Raw genomic sequence first — 20,775 nt, 5'->3', positions numbered from 1 at the left:
CACGTTGGAACACCGGGAGGAGGGCAACCAAAAGGAGGTCTGCAGCGAGCACACCTAGTGAGTGGAGGAGAGCTCAGAGCCAGGAGTGTTCCAGCTACAGATGAGGAAACGCGCGCTTGTGCGTGTTGCTCCGCAGTGTCACGGGCGTTTGTTGAAGGGGAGGGCTTTTTGCAGCATGCAGCATGGAAAACACATGTCTAATAGGTGCATTCATTTTAATATGCTCGTTCATTGAGCGGGCCTGATTAATTAGTACGTGTCACCATCTGGTACTTACTGAGACTATTCATTTTTAAAATGTTGAAATTGTAGGGAATGTTGCACACCAATTAAGTTCCTTTTAATTGGATTATGTTAGTATAAAGTATTGCTGGAGAAGGCCTTCATTGTGATTCAGCCAGCATGCCTCTAAAGGAGACCTGCCAGCCTAAAATTACTCGGAACAAAGGGAAAATGCCTGAAATGCATGTTTATTACTATCTTTGGTGCACTCAACGACGACGATTTCAACAAATATGAGTCGGGAAAAGATTTGTGCATTTCTATGCAGGATTCTGGATGTCTCAGCTTATGATTTCACACTGCAATTCCAGATCTGCTGCCATCTCCCTCTCTATGGGAAAGTGAAGTACACTTTTGCGTTCCTGGTTGCTTGATAATCAGCAGAGCCAGGCAGAGCCTTCCTGCGTGCAGACTGAAATGAGGAGTCTTGTTCTCATTTACACAGAGACCGATTTGGCCTTTAATGCTGATAAACTCTCTGTGCTGACTCAACCGTTTAGTGAATGAAGCGTCGGGATCTGCTGGCTGCAGCACCACGTTAGGAGCCGAGCATGTCTGCCTGTGCTCGTTCCTGTCGTTGTGACTCACTTGCTGAAGTTTAGTTCCTTGGCGTCGCTGTGCTGCAGAGTTTCCCTGGATAAATAGTGAGGTGTTAATGTTTATGGGCTCCCACAAAGGGCTTTGAGAGACAGGGATGAAATGCGCAGTGCTGATGTTTACCCTTAGTGCTTGTTTAGGAAGCCTACAGCTGGGTTGTCTTTAACGTCTGAGGTTGGTGCTGCCTTGATTTTGCAGAGATGGAGTATCTCCACCTAAGGTTTTTCCTCTGAACTCCTTGTTTCAGAAGAGCAGGAGTTCTGCAGGGTACACGCTCACATTCCTTAGCACTTCATGGGCTGTCACGGGAGCAGGGATGTTACGGAGTATCACCAGATCTGCTGTGTGGCTGCCTGCATATCTTGTTGACCTTGGCTCTTTGGAAGAGTAGGGTAAGAGTAGTAGCGAACTACTCTACGGGGTATATTTTTTAGCTGTGTTGGTGTGCGTTTGGGTTCTCTTCAACGGGCTCTGCTGCCCCCTGCCATGTCACCAGCAGTGGGAGCAGCAGCCTTCTCCCGTTGAGGATGGATGCTCTGCAGCTTCTCAGACTGAAGGAAGATTTTGGTCCTCTTAGTGCTCATAATCACTATCACTGTAATTACCCATCATCACAGGGTCTCTGTAGTTGCAGCAGTAAGTGTATTTTCTTTAACAGGAGAGGAAAACATGGGGAAAATCACTTTCAGTTGCGCCGCAATGAAGAAACCACCTGAGTTATTCTATTGTTAGAAGGTAAACACTTGTTTAGGTATATAAAGGTCGCTGTGAATTTAATCTGAGGTAGCATAGGAGGGCTGCTGCTTTGAGTACTGAAGCAGCACAATGCTGAATTGGTTTGTTTGTGGTTTTTCCTGCGTGTTTCTGCTTTGTTCCACCTGCGGGTGGTCTCAAAGAGTGCTACAGGAGCTGCTCGGCCCGCACGTGCAGAAGGCAGCTGGAAACCCCATTGTAGTTTATAAACCCGAGAAGTCAGCGGCTCTTCCCTGCTTCACAAGCTGTGTCAAAAGCCATGTTAGAGAGAATGGTTGTCACCAAACCGCTTCCATCAGCTGCTGAAGGGCAGTATCTCCACAAACACATCTTACCCATTTTCTGCATTTACATGGACACATCCTTTTATTTTTAAGCCAAATCGCTGCAGGTGTGGGACTCCCAGGACATGTGGGTTGTACATTTGCAGAGCCCTCTGCCCGTGCTGTGGTTGTTTTTCCTGGGTGGGGTATCGTGATGTGGTTCTGTGAAGTCCCCCGTGGTTGGCATCCACACAGCGAGTGTAGCAGTCGTTTGGGTTGGAGGAGAAGGCCCTGGTGTCAGTGGCTCTCAGCGCAGGACAGTGAGCTTTCTCATTTCTACCCCAGTGTTATTAGCAGAAGCCACGGAGCCCGGCAGGCCGTAAAGCTGTCCAGTGTATGATAGTGTTCCAGCGCAAGTGCAGTTTATGCCATCTCAGAGAAATAATACCACCCAGTTAAACCTTAAGAACCACAGGCACACACACTAATCCTTCTGTTTAAATTGTTTGTTCTGAGGTTTTAGGTAACGGAGAAATACCTTGTCCATGAAAGCATTTAGTTTCGACTCCCATTAGTGTAATTTTACTCCTTTTGTTAAGTACATGAAAGGAAGGTGCTAGCCAGGGTATGGAATGCAAGTTCACACCTGTGCGCTCTCTAATTTTAGTAGAGTTATTTCTCAATGTAATTTTTCTGCTTACAATATATGGGCTTTTGTGGAGTGTTGAAGCAACAAATCTTGGCAGAGAGAGAAAAAAAATATGAAGGCATTTTCCTCTGTATATTTAAAACAAAGGCTGAAAGCTTGGGCTGATCTCTATCTGGCAGGCTTTCTATCTCTTAGGTCATCCAGAGAAAGCTTTTGGCACGGACTCTTTGGCAGAACGCTTTGTCTGGAAACATATTTAGTCAGTGTATGAAATATGAGCGCCCTGGTACCGCGGATGTGTCTGCGGATATTCTTAATAGAGTTAGGCTTCAGCCCCATCTGCTGTTGGAACAGGATTGAGGTGTTGGAGTCTTCCAGCCTAGGACAGCCCTTTGCCAAAACCCGGAGCTCAGTACGTGAGGAGACTGACAAATTCATCTGAGCGTCACTTTTACTAACGGCTTCTATTGTTCGCTGTGCCAGTGAAAACCAGTTGTGCCCGTGGTGGATGCCGGTGTAGCTGTCCTGGTGTGAGTTGCTAACTGCTGGCTCCCAGGGGAGCTGCTTCTCTACCTGAACGGGATGATTATCTCCTTCCAGTGTTTGGGTGTGATCAGCGAGGACGGGAGAATGTAGAATATGTAGCAGTGGACATGCAGGTTCTTCCACCTCAGTAAAATGTCTCCGATAATTTGAGTTACACAACACTGACAAAGAGACCAGGCTCGTGGATGTGGCTTAGAAAGCTTAAAATCTTCAGGCATTAATTCATGAAACTCTCAAATCCTGGATAGTCCAGTGACTATAAAATGCAACAGATTCATGTTTGGCTTTTACTTAAGGCTGATGATTTTGGGAAATAGAAAGGTTCGAAAAAGAATTTCAGACCTGTTTCAGTTGTTCTTGTGGGGGGGTGTGGGGGAGAAATGTGAAACACAGTGGCGACTACAAAATCCATAGTTTTGATTTCAGGATATAAATACATGGGTTTTACTGCCGCTGTTGTATGCTAAAGGAGAAGCAGCTGACTTTTTTCCAAGAAAGGTTTCCCCTGCACTTTTCTCTGGGATTCCAGGCCTGTCCCTTCAACCAAAACACCTGCCCAGCTTTAACTCAGCTTCGATGCAGAAAGCGCTAAAATGACAGAGCTTGGGATTGCTGGAACATATTTTGTCACTTAAGCTGAGCTCATTCCATTCGAAGCTAAAACAAACGATCTCAATTTCGTTTAGGAGAGTAACGCGTGCTCTCACTTGCCTGGCTCACGTTTAAGTGGCTCCACTGAAAGCAATGGGCGCTAATCTTTGGTTTTATACCCTCTTCCCAGCATTTGTTTTATCGGGCAAAATTAAAGGTCAGTGGTCCTGAACTAAGTCAAGAGAATTATTCTAAACTCTGTCGCTGCTGTTTCTCTGCTCTCAGTAACACAGGGCTTAGCTGCCAAAGTTTTAATTCCTTATGTGGGGAAAAGAATGCCGTTTGCAAGTTTTGTACATTTTTCAGTTACATAGTTGTGCAAATTCACGTAAAAAGAGACATCAGCAGAAGGCTGCTTGCATGTCCTGAGTCGTTCATAGTGCGGAGAATGTAAGGATAATGATGGCCCTGGGTTTGTTTTTCTCCCCATCCTTATCATCCTCCTCTTCTGTGTTTCAGGATGATCATCGCCGCTCAAAACAGCGGCCGTGCCGAGTGAGCAGGGCAGAAGCGTATGGATGAAATTCTTACCATGCACTGAACGGCACGGCATCGAGTGCGGCGCTCTGGGAAGATGTCTGCTTGCAACACTTTCACTGAACACGTCTGGAAACCTGGTGAATGTAAGAACTGCTTCAAGCCCAAAAGCTTGCATCAGTTACCCCCAGTATCTGAAAAGAAGCCCCTCGCGCATGGGAATGTGAAAACCAATGCAAACCAAAGCACCAGCCATCGCGGAAGAAATACTGGAAGCTTCCGACCGCCTGTGGCAAAGAAACCCACTATAGCTGTGAAACCCACCATGATGGTGGTAGACGGGCAGGGTGTCTGCGGGGAGATCAGCACGCTGGATCCTTGCGAGAATAAATCGGTGCCTGCGGGTTGGAACCGAAACAAAGCTGTCTTGAACAAAAAACCACTCAACAATAATAACGAAGATGATATTGAAGGTTATAGCCATGTTCATAGGCCGTACGGCAACAGTGACGGTGTAGGGAAGATACCAAGTAACAATAATAATGGACTGACAGAAGTTTTGAAGGAGATTGCGGGTTTGGAAACCACACCTCAGCTGACTGGAAATGAAACGAGCTCAAGAGAGACCTTCTTGGGAAGAATAAACAACTGTTACAAAAGATCATTGGAAAGGAAGATCCCCCCAAGCTGCATGATGGGCGGAATGAAGGATTCCCACGGCAAGCACGTTATTCTGAGCGGAAGCACTGAAGTAATAAGCAATGAAGGTGGACGTTTCTGTTACCCAGAGTTCTCTAGCGGAGATGAGAGTGAGGATGATGCGTTTTTTGGCAGCATGCAAGAAGAGCACGAGAGCTGGGATGAAAGTGATGAAGAGTTGCTAGCGATGGAAATTCGCATGAGGGGCCAACCTCGCTTTGCCAACTTTAGAGCTAACACCCTGTCTCCCGTTCAGTTCTGCGTTGACAAAAAATGGAACACTGTGCCCCTCAGAAACAAGTCTCTCCAACGGATCTGTGCAGTAGATTACGATGACAGTTATGATGAAATCTTAAACGGCTACGGGGAAGAAACTGTGATTCTTTACGGGCAAGAAAGCATGCAGAGCATGGTATCTTCTGATTCTACGTCTCCCGATTCTTCCTTGATGGAAGAGTCTCGGTCTGGAACAACCAGCAGTTCTTCACAGAAGCTCTGTAATGGAGGGTTATCTCCAAGTACTCCTCAGGACCTCAAATTGATCGAACCAGAATATGAAAGTCTTTGTGACAATCAACAAGTGAAGGATGTGTCAAAAGCTCCCAGAAATGTTTCCAAAAGCCTAGAAACTCACAAGGCAGTCCTTGCACTTCGTCTGGAAGAGAAGGACGGCAAAATTGCTGTGCAGACTGATAAGCAAGAGACTAAAAGTTCTTCAGATGTTGCTGGTCAAGCTGTAACTATAAACTTGGTGCCTGTGGAAGAGCAAGCCAAACCTTACAGGGTGGTGAATATGGAACAACCAGTGTGCAAGCCATATACTGTAGTGGATGTATCAGCTGCCATGACCAATGAATGTAAGGAGAATCAGGCTGAAGCCTCGGAAACCAAAAATGCATCATCTAACCCAAGCTCACCAGTGACTCCAGGCACACCAATCACATCCTCTGCAGCATCACCTGCACGAGCGAATGCTAACCTGAAAAAGTCCAGTGCAATCAGGTATCAAGAAGTATGGACTTCTAGTACTAGTCCGAGACAGAAGATACCGAAGGTGGAGTTGCTTGCTAACAGCTCAGGACCTTCTGTTCCTCCCAGGAAGACAAGCCACAAGTCAGCTCCTACTTCACCTACAGCTACAAACATTTCCTCAAAAACTATTCCCGTCAAGTCTCCCAATTTATCTGAGATCAAATTCAACAGCTACAATAATGCTGGCATGCCACCATTTCCTATAATCATTCACGATGAGCCCACCTATGCCAAGAGCTCCAAAAATGCCGTTAAAGTCCCTATTGTAATCAACCCAAATGCATACGATAACCTGGCTATCTATAAAAGCTTTCTAGGGACCAGTGGAGAGCTGTCCATCAAAGATAAGACTACCAGTGTAATCAGCCACACGTACGAAGAGATAGAAACGGAGAGCAAACTGACGGAAGCCATAGGAAGCAAACCCGCTGAGTTTTCCCAAGCAAAGGGGTTGGCTAACAGCTCGGAATGCAGGCTGGGTTCTGTGGCTCAGAAGGTCCAAGAGTTTAACAGCTGTCTCGGTAAGAGTCAGGTATCGCCACAGCGAAGTCACAGTGCTGACCACAGCTCCCCATCAAGAGCTCCAAAGACGACGCAAGAGCCTGTGGGGAAAACAGACGGAACGCCGGAGGCTTCTGTTGGCGGCAGCAGCGGTAGGGAGAACGCCAGCGCGGTGCTTTCGCAGATCGTGGCTTCTATCCAGCCTCCGCAGTCTCCTCCGGAAACGCCTCAGTCCGGACCCAAGTCCTGTAGCATAGAAGAACTGTATTCCTTACCCCCCGATGCCGATGCTACTAAAAACACCCTGGTACGACCCAAATCTCTGTTTACATCACAGCCGGAAACGGAGTCATCCAAGGCGGCGGAAAACACCACCAGTAAAATGCAGAAGGATTCACTTGCACAGCCACTTGCCGCTCAGTCTCCAAAGCCAGTGAGAGCCACCCCACATACCACGAGCCCCAAAACTGAGCAGGCGCCGCCATTTCCTCCCCCGCGGTCCACGTCTTCACCCTATCACGCGAGTAACTTGTTGCAAAGGCACTTCAGCAACTGGGCCAAACCAAATAGTCCCACCAGGTCAACAGAGGCTGAGTCAATCCTTCACTCAGAAGGTCGCCGAGCTGCTGATGCGAAACCCAAACGCTGGATATCGTTCAAGAGTTTCTTCCGCCGCAGAAAAACTGATGAGGAGGAAGACAAAGAGAAAGAGAGAGAGAAAGGGAAATTGGTGGGTCTCGATGGAACCGTTATACATATGCTCCCCCCTCCTCCAGTTCAACGTCACCACTGGTTCAGCGAGGCCAAGTCAGACTCCAGTGAGAAGCCGTCAATCGTTTTCATGTATAGATGCGAACCGGCGCAAGCCGAACCCAAGGCTGAGCATGAAAGCAAGGGTGGAGCTGAGTCTGCTCTCGCTGACGTGCTACCAAAAGACAAAGGGGAAATGCAGGAGAAGTCTCCAGAGCGCTCTGACCAGAAAATAGCAAGCCATCCCTCACCACCTCAGGTTCCCAAAAAAGTCCCCAGGTAATCTACTCATCTTTTCTTTAGTCTTTATTTGGTTGTGAACTGAATCTACCGCTGGAAAGGGAAGCAGTGAAGGAGTTCTGTCACATTAAGTGTGACTTCTTCAGAATATATTTATTTGAGGTGACTCAAAAACATATTGGACGTCAGAAAGGATAAAAAAATACAGGAAGCAGTATGTGATGCTTGGAGTCTGTACTGCAGAGTGGCTAGCACAGTCATGGTAGCCAGGACACATGAAATTGGGTATGTTTTCCTGAATTTCTAGTTTAAGAACATGCACTTAGGTTAGAGGAAACTAAAGAATTCCCCTGCAGGGATAGAAGGGAACTATTGAAAAGTATACTAGAAATTAAAGGGTCTGTGACTCATAAGTCTCACACGCCCAAGAATACAAGCGATGCTAATTAACTTGATGCTACACTGCGACATCACTGCAGGACTCCCAAAATAAACCATGTAATAAAGTAAGAATGGAATTAAATTATCTATCAAATAATCTATCTCCATTTCACAAGCTTTCAGCTATGAATATATAGTCTGTCCCCTAACTGCACTGGGTTCAGCAGAGCTCGTCGCTCCATTCCTACCTAACCATTTCATTTCAGCAATTTCCTTTTCTTTTTTTAATCATGATTTGCTAAAATGATTTGTTGTTTTAATTTCTGTGAAAGTACTTTTAGATCTTTCCTTTAGTCCTGCAAAATTTTGTGGCAGCTTAATATTCTAGGTCTGCTGGTTTAGAGGTCTGCTTGTTCCCTTACCAAGGGTACACACGGGGTTTTTGGGATTGTCTCTGAGTTCCCACAGCTCGTGACAGTGCATGACCTGACAGGGCTGGAGAGATGTATGTTGCAATCGGACACATGGGCATAGTATGCATTTCCCTGAGTACAGGCCACTGCTGTGGACAGGTTAAAATACACCTTCCAACGTTGTTACGCAAACCAATTCCCTAACAGCTTCCAGCTTGCATTGTTTAATTCATTATAACAATAACCTAGTGGTAGGGAATGAAAAGCTTTGTCAAGTTTGAGCTGTGTGTGAGCCTCAGAGGATCTATCATAGCAGCGTTCGTTGGTTCTCTTCCTCCGTGGTCTACATGAGAAAGTTGCAGTGATTTGTAGTTAAAATGGTTCTACGGTTGACTCGTGCAGTCTTCTTGAGAGCACAGTTTGACTCTACCAAGCTCCTGCTTAAGAACAGTCTTAAACTAACCAACGCATCACATGTAATTAAAGCACTGTCTGTCTTGGGAACACGGACACAACAGTCTCCTGCTTGTCAGACTGCCTGTTGTCAGACTTGGAAAGCTTTGGGATTTGTAATGCAAGGTGGTGATAGGGTTTATCTAGGATTTGAGGTGACTGCCCCAAATACGAGACGAGATGGTCTCCAAAACCTCACTGTGCTGTCTTTCTGCAGACTTGGATGAACTGCAGTTCTTTTTCTTACTAAAAAAACAACCCCAAACACCATGAAAATTTACAAATAGGGTATAAACCAAAAAAATCTCAGTACAGATGGTGGGTGTGAGCTTCAGAAAGGTCAAACACGAAGTATTAAAGTCAGTAGGAGCTGTAAGCATTCAGCATCTCTGCAAGGTGTCCAGTACCACGATAATGCAGGGGTGTGGGTGATGACAAAAGGGGTGTCCCTGTATTTGCAGTGCCTAGTACAGCTTAAGGCTGAAGATGGCAGGGAATGTAGCCAGAGCTGGAATAACCCTTGATAGGAGTAGAGTCTCTCCAGGCTTACCCTAAATTAAACAGGAGGAAGTAGGCAGCTTTATAAAGCAAGTTTGGAGAAGTTTGTGCTCTCAACCCTCCTTCAGAGGAACCCCTTGGTTTTAAATGAGGTCACACCAAGGATTTCTTTAGCAGCGTTACCGAATATGTTGCTGTCAGGAGATTCGCTGGCTCCCACCTCCTCGGTGCCCTGTGAGACAGCTCCTGCAAGCGCCTGTGGTGAGCCAGAGCAGGGAAGGATCCAAGTGAAAAATGACTCAGTGGTTATTTTTCAACCGCATCAGCTCACTGATGTGACAGTGGGACCAGTCAGGAAGGAGCAGCGCTCATCTGGGCGGTAAAAGGGCAATGACAGGCCAACGGCTGCAGTCATCCTTGGCACTTGTTCTTGGACTCCCCTAGAGATGGTGCTGTTACCTGTCTTATACCTCCGTGCTGTTACTGGGATACCTTCTGCCCTGCCTATCGAAGGCAGTTGGTGGTTCTGCCACACTCAGCAGAAGACATGAAGATAGCGATCAAGGAACGTGACACCGCTTTAAGTCAGGAATGCCAACAATAATAAGCTGACTGAAAAAAACAACCTGATGACCTGGAAAATAAGATAAGCTTTAAAAATGTCAGATTGTTGGGGGGTCTTGAAAGCAAATTAAATGAAGATACAGTATTTCCTTACTTTGCAATGGATTACAGAGCTGCTGAAGGTTGATAACAGAGCCACGAAACAGGGCTAAAGGTATTCAAAGTTCTTCCCATGGAACAGCAGAGTTCTCCAGAAAGCTGAAAACTTCCTCTGTTACACAGAAGAACTTGGTTTTGTTTTATCTGTGCCCTTGGTTCTCTCTCGGATGGCAGGGCGTGCATATGGTGGTTGGAAAGGAGCTAGAAAATGCTAATGTCTGAAATTTACCGAAAATTCGTAGATTGGTGAATACTTGCTAAAACCCAGCAGCCCCATCAGCTTTGTCATTAATTGGTGTGGAAGTCAGGTGTTCTCAGCACACCTGCAGTTGTTCACAGGCAAACCTGAAAATTGACCTCTACAAAGAGAGGATGGTTATTTCTGGCCTGAGTCGCTGTAACTGATGGAAGTTACAGCACAGTGTGGAATCCTCACCAAGGCTTATAAAAAGATTCTTCAGAGGCTTTGGTATCTTTGGGATTGGGCTGCTGCTCTTGGAGTTGCACAGGACAAAGGTTTCCCCTCGTGTTCATTGAGAGATCACTGCTTATACCCAGTAGCAGCTTCCAGATTGAGTCTTTCCCCATCACAGCCTTCTGATTCTTCCTGTCCTGTCTCCATCGACCACATCAGAGCTGAACCAAAACCTTGTTCAGCGCTTTTAAGTGGCAGCACCTTTGTAAATCAAGGTAGAGCTGATTCATGCACAGCCATTTCCATTCTGGTTGCCTATTAAACTCAACAGTTTCCATTCAGAGCTACAAGTCAGCTTGAACTTTCCTCTGTAGGATCTTTGGGCCAGGCTTGGATGAACCAAAGGTAAAACTGCATGTTTTCTGACATAATTCCTGCCAGAAGCGAGGTCACCTTGTTCACTGCAGATGAGAAAACGCTTCTTCACATCTGAAGTTGAGATTACCAATCTAATTCCTAAAATTATTTTTAAATTTCTTTTGAAAATGTTTTAAAATTCCTTTGTCAAAAGGATTTGCCTCTAAGATTATTGTCAGTGGATAAGGGTTCTCTTGTTGCATGGCTCCAGAAGCTCGGTACCTTGTTACATCTTGCTTCCAAAAAGAGTGAGATGCTTACTATGAGTGTGTACACACACAAACATATTTTCAAGATTTCTGAACATTTTTTCTAAGATCTCAGCTGCTCTGCTGCAGTTACACGCTGTGACAGCAGGAGTTTGCGTTGGTTTAAGCCTGTTCATTGTTGCAGCAGCCCCTGGGCGTTTCACTGTGTGCTTTCATGGGCTCTATACTTATCAGAGGACAAGAGATACCAAAGCTTTTGGAAACATCTTGTTATCCTTCAGATCTTACCTCAGCGCCACACTCATTGTACTAACAGTTCTCCCTGAGTGCCTTCCAGCCATGTTTGCTGCTCCTGAAGATAACGTAAGCGTCAGTGATGGATGAGAATCTTTCAGAAAACTGGCCAAAAACTTGCAGAGTTCCTGCCCACCATGGAAGCATTTCGGCAGTGGAAGTGCTCCTCAACTGCTCTTTGTTGTTGTGCTGATTGTCTTGAGGTTGCTGACAACTGTTCATGCTGTTTGCTTCAAGTTGCAGTCAGCCACAGGTGACTTGATCAGTGTCGGGCATCAAACTTCCTTGTGCAGGAGATGGGAAGGACGATTCCCGTGAGGTGATTGAGAGCACCGAGATACAAAGTGGGTTATCCTTTGGGTGGGCGTTGTAGTCATCTCTGTTACAGCACCAACTTGTTTAAGGAAAAAAAAAAATAGAGGTGATGGCAGCTAGGGAGGTGGCACAGGGCACCTCATCGGTGGCCTGGGCCTGGAGAACCTGAACGGCGTGGGGAATGGAGCTCGTGTGCAGGCTCGCCTGACTCAGGGACAGGAGCGGTGAAACGGCGCTTGGCTTATCTAGAGGAATATGTCTGTTGTAACAGATTACCCAGTAAAAACAACTGGAATCATTGTTCTTCAACAATGTCATCATATACTGAGATGAGGATCACATCCAGAGACAGGCGGGAATAACCACCACTGCCACATTCCACTTTGTCCCCGTCACGGATCCAGTCCTGCAGATTCCGCAGCTGCTTCAGGAACCACTTGAGAGGAGAACGAAATCTTTGAAATCACAGCAGGGCTCTGACTAAAGCAAAGTCGTTCCCAGTTCAGAGGACCTCTTGTCTGAATCTTAAGGCTCTTGCCTCAATGCAAACCTTTATAAGCATAGCTTGCATAAACTGGGGGGGGGCGGGGGGTGATGGGGGTGGAGGATTCAAGGGTATTACAGTTGAAAAGAAAGTTCTATCTTGAGCAAGTCTACTGAACTGATAGAGTCCCTCATGGAAAAGTTCAGGTGGAACTGTGAAGTCCCCCTTCTCTCCAAATCTTGATTTGCTTTTCTCTGGAGACCAGCAAGCTTTGTTCACCTTACTCAGCAGAGCTTAATAATGCTTTTAAGAGCATTAGCCATCTATCTTACCCTGTTTCATCAATGAAAAGCTTCTGTTGAGGTTTTTCTCTAGAACATCTCTAGGCTAACAGAATAGTACATGTGCTCATTAAACAAAGACTTTGGTAACACTCTGAGAAGGTTTGTAAACACCAATGGCTGTTAAAGAACTACATAGAAGGGATTTTGCCATTTATTATTCTATAGATTTAGGTAAAGGCATTGTACATTGTGTATTATTGGTCTTAATTCCTCTAATACAGTCTGTAAAATGGAAAGACTGGGAACTTTAAATGTATAAAGAAAAAAAAGTCTTTTTTTATAATGCACAGTTAATCTGTGGAACTCGTTGCCGTTCAGTGTCACTGACACTAAAGAGCTTAGCAAGATGTCTTTTCTGGATTGTCAAATGTATTCCTATTATCCATGCAAACATTGCATTATACCGGATTTTTTTTTAAAAAAATAGAAGAATAATAACAATTTGCACGCTTCGGGACTAAGCCAACTTCTAAATAATAAGAATTAGGAATAAACTTCATGGCTTAGCTCCTTTGGATGCCATTTGAGAAGTTTCTTTCACTGGAGTGACTCTTTCTGACTAATGGTGGTGATGAGGAGCCAAACTGCTTGAGCCACTGGAAGGGGTTTTCCGTCCCACTATGTTAACAGATGGAAACCTGAGCTCTGTTCATCTTTGCTCCATGTTTTGCAGAAGTGGTCTGTGTTCTTGATGGAAGTTCCTGTGTAAGGTGGCCTTTGACCACCCTGAAGCCATTAACCCCTCTGTGCTTTTCCTCCAGCATTACTCCACCAATTTAGGCTCTATATGAGCTTAAAAGTGTAAGGCCTGAAGGGATCTCAAAGGGGGAGACCTCCTTGTGACTTAGACATAGATTTAGTTTCACAGGTGTGTTTGTATAGAACTAAGTCATCTTCCCTGTCGGGCACTCTCATCTCAAGCTGTACGACTGCCACTGATGACTTGCTGATGTCTGCTCAGGACGGAGATCAGAGTCTCGGCTGGGTCTAAGGCTTTATTGGCTTCTCTCTGTTGCTGTTGCTGATTTATGTCCATTGGACTGAGGTGCTGTCCTACACAATGCTGTGCTCCCTTGTCATGACCTCTAGACCTGACCCTAATGCAGGAATGCACTCAGAGAATCACTTCTTTCAAGTATTCCCCTTCATCTGCCTCATGTTCCTCACTGTTTACTAATCACTCTAATTGGGAAGGTGTCCTCTGCATAGGGGAACACACAGATCGTGCAGGTGCTGCAATTCCACTGCCTGTACAAAAATGGACGTGTTACCTAGGCTGCTTCCCCTATCCTTAGTATTCCCAAAGGACTGAGGCAAGTTAGACTGCATCACCCTTGGCTCTTCTCCAAAACCTCTGAAGGAGAAGAGCCAGAGGGAAGATGTTAGGGGCATTTGTCCCTGCAAGAAGAAAAAACCCCCAACACCAAAGCACTTACAAGACAGCTTTGAGCTTGTGCACGTGTGAGTGACAGCTGGGTGGATTCAGTGGGATTTCATCTTGAAAGATGCTCATTTTTTATAGCAAGTTGGTTTTTTGCTCGACATCATCTCAGCATCTTAGGAAAACAAATGTGATCTCTGTGTGCAGAGGGCTGCTCCTGCTGGTAACCAGGGTTTAATTTCAGTCACATGTGCCCGAGGAGCAGAGTTCTCAGAGGTAATTCAGTTCCTAGGAAGTTTGTTTTGAAAATAAGGGGGGGGGTGGGGGTGTGGGGAACCCCGTCTTGGCCGGAGGAGGCTGCACCCACTGTGGTAAAGGCTGACTGTGTGCTGTTACGCAAGGCATCAAAGACTCCGTCCTGGCAAACCGTGTGAATATCCCAAATAAGGAGATAGCTGGAGGCATGGCTCGCTGTCAACAGCCAGATACCGGGTTATCGGGCTGTAAATGGTTCTAATCGCGGAGAACTGCTTTGCTATCAGCTGTGCCCTGCTTTTCTCAGGAACCCATAGTTTTAACTGCTCAGCCTGTTTCTCCAAGCGAAAACAATCGGGGATGAGGCTCTTGCAGGGTACTGAGGGAGAATGGTTTCCCCTTCTGCTCCTCCTGCCTTACGTGGGAGCTGACTGGGAGCTGGCATTTCGGCCCTGGAGTCAGTGCGCTGTGTATGTAACTCTTGAGCTCTGTCTCCACTGTTAAGCGTTTCCCCACAGACTTCACAGGCTGACGTTTCATTGCCGTGATTTAAAATACATTCAGGTCCGAATAGCTAAAACTGGTTGCAATACAGGTCTGACACACTCACTTACTTTTAAGAGTGCCTTAGTCCAAGTTCTTAACCCCTCTTGAAATTTGACCCCGCTTTTCCTTAGCTAATTACCATGACTAAGACCATAGCTGTCATACCACAAGAGTGATGTAGTAGCCTGTGAACTATTTTCCAGCCAGGGAGGGAGTGGAAGAGTTAAGAAGGCAGGGCCATAACTCCCTGGCTTCCTGGGGCGCTTTGGCAAGTCCCTGGAACCAACCCCCAAAGGTAAACATTAAGGTGCAGTAGGTGTATCGCTCTGTGCAGAGTTCAGCCCTGTCGCTCACAGCTTGCACAACTTGTAGCGCATCAGAACACTGTGGACTCAATGGCTCGCCAGAGTTTCAAGACATGATTAAAAGACTCAAGAAGGCCCTGAAAGAATTTCCTTTAATGGGGAATTGTGTGAGTGAGTACAGTGGGTGAGTTGGTATATTTTTTTTTTCTTTCTTTCTCTCTAGCTGTTGGTTTTCTCCAGCAAAATGCTTCTGAGCTTAGGTTTAGTGTATGTGCTTGCATGTGTCTGGTTTGGAGAACGAGTCTGTTCTGTCCCTCACCCACCGATACTAAAATACAAATTACTTTGAGAGATGAGGATTCCTGGTTTGTGGCAGTGGCAGAACCGTAAAGCTACTAGAACTACTTCTTTTAAAGAAAACCATCTTGGCTCGCTGAGGAATGTGGGTATGTGTATGATTTACAGCAACTACCAGCCTTTGGTTTGAGCTCTCATCATCTTGAGAGCCTCGTTACTGCTTTAATCTTATGTATGCTTTACTCTGGAATTACGTTAGGTTAACTCTTTAGCGCGGATACGTTTATGGCACGGGAATGTTCTTCACGCCGTTCCTATGCATGGCACTAAAAATGAACAACCAATTTTATGCTGATTAAAGTTTACATCTCTTTGAACTTAACGCCTTCCCCCCCACCCCCCCATTCTTTTACTAACGAGTTCTAATGAGTTTTGTTTGTACCAGCCTGTGGTTCAACTTCATGAGTCTGAGTAGAACCAGCATGTGCGCGCTGCACCGGACGCGGTGTGTCTCGTGTTATGCAAAGCGTCCGCACGATTTCACTTCGTAGCCTGGGATTGCTAGGAGATCATCCTGTATGGTAACTGTCGGTGCTTTGGCAGAGGCACACGTATCAGTTATTGTGTGTCTGTAATGGATTTTAACTCTTTGAGGATTAATCTCTCTTTCCACTAGAAGGATTTGTCCTGCAGAAACTCCGCTGCTCTGCCTATTTAAAAATGCTTCGTTTCTGTTTCTGCTCATCAGAAGTGATAGGAAGCTTTAAATCTTTACCACAACCATTTAAGTGCCTGTATGTGGCGATCATCTGCTGAGGGAAGTGTGATGCTCCCATCCCTCAGACACTTAAAATCTTCACAGCTCTGTTTGATTGGACCATAACAACAAGAAATATTGAATAGCTTGGGTTTTTGTGACACATTATTGGTAATCACTGCTAGGTTTTCAATTGATTGGGAGGGTTTTGACTAAACCCGAAGATTTTTCTAACATATCTATAAAATGCTGAATCCATGATTCTCACCAGTTTGCACTGTAAGTCATCATAGTTTGAGGCAAACTTCCTAGCTCAGAGCGAGCCTGGAGGAAGCCTTCATGGCTTTTTCTGCTTGGCCTCATGCATGTGGATTTTGATCCTGGGGAGTTTTACTTGTGAAACAGATTACTGGCTTAGATCAGCCAATGGTCTCTCCCAAAGCATCAATTCCCCCAATCCTACCAGTATGTGAAAATATATCATTAGCAGTTAATTTTAGGCATTTATTAAGACTTAATCAGCCCCCTTCATAGCTTTGATTAAAGCAAAATTGTTCTGATTGGGGAAAAAGCACCTTAAACTCTGCTGCTGTCCTGCGAGTCCTACAGGTTTTACGTGGAATCACGCCCGCGTAAACACGCATTCTGTATGTTGATTATAGTGGGTTGTAAACCATGCTGTTATCCCTTTTGTATGGAAGGCATGAGCTACTACATGTTGTTATTTCAGTCACAAGTCAGTTCCTCTTATTAAGGAAAACAAATAGGGTAGAAAGCTGTTGTTAGAAAAAGGAGGGTGAAAGGAGAGTGTTCCTGGAGCAGTTCATTCCCTTCCCTGAGGATAGCTAGTGGCTGAGCTGGTGTTTTGCCCCTAGGACCTAGTACCCAGCTTGGGTCTCCAGGTGATTCTGTTTTATATCTTTCAGTCACGTGCCCGATGATACGACGCTGGAGGATCTGTCCCCTCGTGTTCCTAGAGCCGTGTTTGTGAAGCAGGACAATGGCGGCAGCGCCTCGGTCATACCGGTATCGTCTGTCCGGGTGCCACGGGAGGGGGAAGGAGGGGAGGAAGAAAAGGAAGAAGCTTCAAATTCCCCTGACTTGAATCCTTGCAGCGCTACATACAGCAATTTAGGTAAGTGTGTTCTCATAGAAGAAAACTGAAGTTAGCTCAGATGCCAGATACCTTTCCAGGCTGCGAAGAACCTTGTCTTTGAAGGTCCCAGTACACTTTCACAAGGTTAGTTTTTTGAAGAGAAGCATTTCAAAAACAATTTATAAAAAGTAAAATTATGTTGTCTCATTTGGAGATACACAACTGAGAAAGTAAAAATTGAACCAATTCCTGGGTTTTCTTTCCTGTCATTTGACTGCCTTTAATGATAAACATCACAAATACTTGTAAAATGCCCCTGGTTTTATCTGTTTGGAGAAGTTCTTAGTAAAGAGGCTTAGTGTGCCAACCAAATCCCCTAGCTTCTTCCAAAACTATTGGCAGATTTCAAGGTTTTTCCAAACTTCAAGGAATGGTAGGACTCTTTATTTTAGAGTGTTGACATCTGCTAAAGTATTTGTTTCCTACCCTGGTCTGAGAGCTTACTTTTGCACCTTCAGAAGAGTTGAAGATAGGAATGTCGTGAAGGCACTGCAGAGCTCAACTGTCCCTGAATCCTGACCCATATAAGAGATACATCTATGCAGAGCTTCTTGGGAACATAAGTGACGAGACAGATGAGCATCTCCTAATATGTATGGTCAGTAGCATCAGCCCAGTCCTGTAGACATACCGACTTCCTGAACGTTTGGACAAGAGCAAACTGGCAGCATTGAGATGGCTCCAAGTACAGGGGTCTGGTGTGTCCACACAGGTTTGAGGGATTGAGAGCTAAATTTTAACCCCTCAGATACATCCGTTCCTCTGACATTTACTGAGTTTTGGAGGGTTTTTTTGCCTAAATGTGAATGAGTGGAGAAGTTATTGCTGTGTTCTTCTAATAAAATACCACTTAGGATTGCTTGTAAAGCATGAAGAGGTATAATGTCCTGCCCAAGAGGGATGCTCGTACCAAGAAATTGTAACTTGGAGGAAAACTAAAATTTATACTGTTCTGGTGAATTAACCAAAGATCTAATGAGTTATTTTCAGTTCATTGAGATACACATATGTGCCTGTATCTATATATTTCCTGTATTTAGTATGTAACTACATTACAGCTAGAATCCAGACCTAACTACATCAAAACTACTTACAGCAGGGTTAGCCCCTGTTCCAAACCAGCCAGGCACATAAAAGTACCGAGCTACATCACCATTTAATGTCAGAAATATCACTTACTCCTTGTGTGGTGAGATCACTGGTTTTGGTCAGAGCGTTCACACAGCCAAGGGATTACTTGTGTATCATAGCCAAAGTAACAATATTGTGCATCTCCTGTTCAAATATTGACTCCATTTAGGCCAATTTGCACCTTATCCTTATCCTTACACCCACTGGCAGCTGCTTTGCTGTACAGACATAGTTGTGCTTCTGTATGTAGATCTCTGTCCTTCCCTCAGCACCTTCTAAACTGGGAGTAGAAAGCTCAGGGGAACAGGAAAACTGGAACAGGTTGTTTTGAGAAATTGTGGAGTCCCCAGATGTGCTGATACACAAAACCCAGCTGGATGTTGTCCTGGACAACCCGTTCCACCTGCCTGAGCAGGGAAGGTCAGACCTGACCATCTCAAGAGGTCATCACTGCCATCAGTCCTTGATTTTGTCAGCCTTTTTCTAGGTGTGACTGTTCCATTGTGAAACCATATAAAAACTGTGACACACGCCCCTTAGCATTTTACGCAAAATTTTCTCCTCATCTTTGGGTCACTTTAAGATTTGCTGTCAGCAAAGTAAATTTTAGGTATGAAGGAGGTTTTAAGGAGTGAGTGAGGTTTTAAGGAGTGAGTGAGGTTTTAAGGAGTTAAAATTTTAGGTGTGAAGGAGTTAAATGAGCTTTTGGGCCTGACGTGGTCCGGCTTGGCAAGCCTCCCGTGTCTTGTGAAGAGCGATGCTACCCTAAATGGTGCTGAGCTGCCTGGCTGCAGTTCAGACTTTGTCCTGGATGATTCGAGCAGCCCCACTTTCTAATTCAGATAGCTATTGAGTCACTCCTAGGTAGGGACACCAAATAATTCAGGCAGTAGTTTGTGCCCCCAAATACATGGTGTTTTGGGCTTCCCCTGCTCCCACAGGGGTTGTCCAGTCCTCAGTTTACTGCCCTGCCCTCAGAAGCTGCAAGCATACCAGCAAGTCTTTGTCAGGAACCAAAGGGCAGACGCAGAGTTTGAGAGCGGTTTGTGTATAAAACGTGGGCCTGTGTTTGTTAGTTGTTCTAACACACAAAATGATACATCTGGGAAGTAAAAAAATAAGCAAATACAAGATAGAGAACTCCCCTCTGGGAATCAGATACAGCATAAAAGGCTTGGGCTTTTAGGAAACCTGAGGTCCCACCGTGACAGTAGGATAAAAGAGCTCAGTGTGTTCCTGGCTGTAGGGATGGGACAGGAGTAGGAAGGTGAGGAATACCTCAGTTTTACCCCAAAACTGCCATGACCGCTGCCAAGCGTGGTGGTACCCCCAGTTTAAGAAGTATCTTTTAAAACATGACGTGCAGGCAGTAAAGAAAAGCTTTGAAGATGCCTAGTGTTGTGGCAGGCACTTTAGAGGGAATCATTAGACAAGCTGGATCTGTCTGGCTTATCAAAGAAACAGGGCCTGGCTTGCTCATGGTGTGGGTGCTAGTGTGGTGAGCGGAACTGAGATGAGGGATACCTTTAGGATTGACAGTCAAGACATCTGAAAAAATCCAGCTGAAACTAGATGCTAAACCAAACGCTCTGATGTGTATGGTAGGGCCCATGTGCTCCTTCTCCAGGCCCTCGTTCTTACAGAAGTTAATTCAGGTAAGGCCGGTAGTTTATGATAAGGAAGACAATAGACTAAGGCAATTATAATTCTTTCCTTTACAAATCTCTACTTTCTTCTGTCTTCGTTGGAATTTGTCAGGGAAATGGACTTGATTGAATTCGCATTGTGGTAAGTAGATCAAGATATTCTTAATATGCTCAGGACAGTGCTTGTGTAGTTTAAAAAAAAGACTATGTTAGCAGCAATTCTTTTCTCCTTATGCCTAAAGAAAAGGTGGAAGAAAAGGAGGCTCAGTTTCTAGGCTTTATGATTGCAGACATGGGAACAAATTCCACGTCGCAGCACCTGCCGCGGGGTACTGCCCCAGCCCATGAGTTAAACCAGGGCTGTGTGCTTCAGCCAGCCTGTGTGTAAGATAATGAGCCCTTGTTGACTCAAGCTGACAGTGCAGGGACAGACAGCGATTATAGTATCAGTCTGATGCATTCTGTGCGATATATAATCAGTATGGGTAATACCTTTAACGTGGTGTAATGGAGGGTGGGTAGCAAGACCTGCTGAGTCTCCAGGGTAGGCAAGCTGGTGTATCTATCTACAGCTTGTATTTATCTCCTACGTGCAGCCCACCTTACTACAGTTCTGTGCGCAGGCTCGAGCTGTTGGTGAGAAACTGGAGGTGCATTGTGAACGTTAAAAGCAGGATTAACGATCTCGTTTGGGTAAATCTGGCTAATTAATTGTACAGGTCGGTGCTGTAGATGCTCTGCATTTGTTGGGATTGGGGCTGTGAAGTAAGAGTTTAGAGTGACTGGAAGGTTTAGAAGTGATGTGTTTCCTTCTGGCATGCTGTAATTGATCTGCTGCTTGTACAGAGAAACCTCTTCTAGACTTTGTATTGCACTAAAAGCACAGATTGCAAAGGCTGAGCAATGTGTGAGTCT

At 45.3% G+C, this 20,775-nt stretch overlaps 1 protein-coding gene across 2 annotated transcripts in view; it reads left to right on the top strand.

Moving 5' to 3' along the window:
- Window positions 1-4,315: 4,315 nt before the first annotated feature.
- Window positions 4,316-20,775, top strand: part of PEAK1 (pseudopodium enriched atypical kinase 1) — a gene marked incomplete at both ends in the record, with an annotated part of 31,509 nt that continues 15,049 nt past the window's right edge. The window contains 3 exons of one of the 2 annotated variants that reach the window (XM_084267792.1): window positions 4,316-7,479; window positions 14,941-15,057; window positions 16,854-17,062. In XM_084267792.1, coding sequence (XP_084123918.1) covers window positions 4,316-7,479; window positions 14,941-15,057; window positions 16,854-17,062 — 3,490 coding nt within the window. The remainder of the gene's footprint in view (window positions 7,480-14,940; window positions 15,058-16,853; window positions 17,063-20,775) is intronic. The other variant, XM_084267793.1, reaches the window with a different exon arrangement.

The sequence above is a fragment of the Gallinula chloropus genome (genome assembly GCF_964237585.1).
Source record: "Gallinula chloropus genome assembly, chromosome: 9".
In the NCBI taxonomy this organism is placed as follows: Eukaryota; Metazoa; Chordata; class Aves; order Gruiformes; family Rallidae; genus Gallinula; species Gallinula chloropus.
Note: the sequence above shows the minus strand (reverse complement) of the source record. Positions and strands in the feature narration are given on the sequence as shown.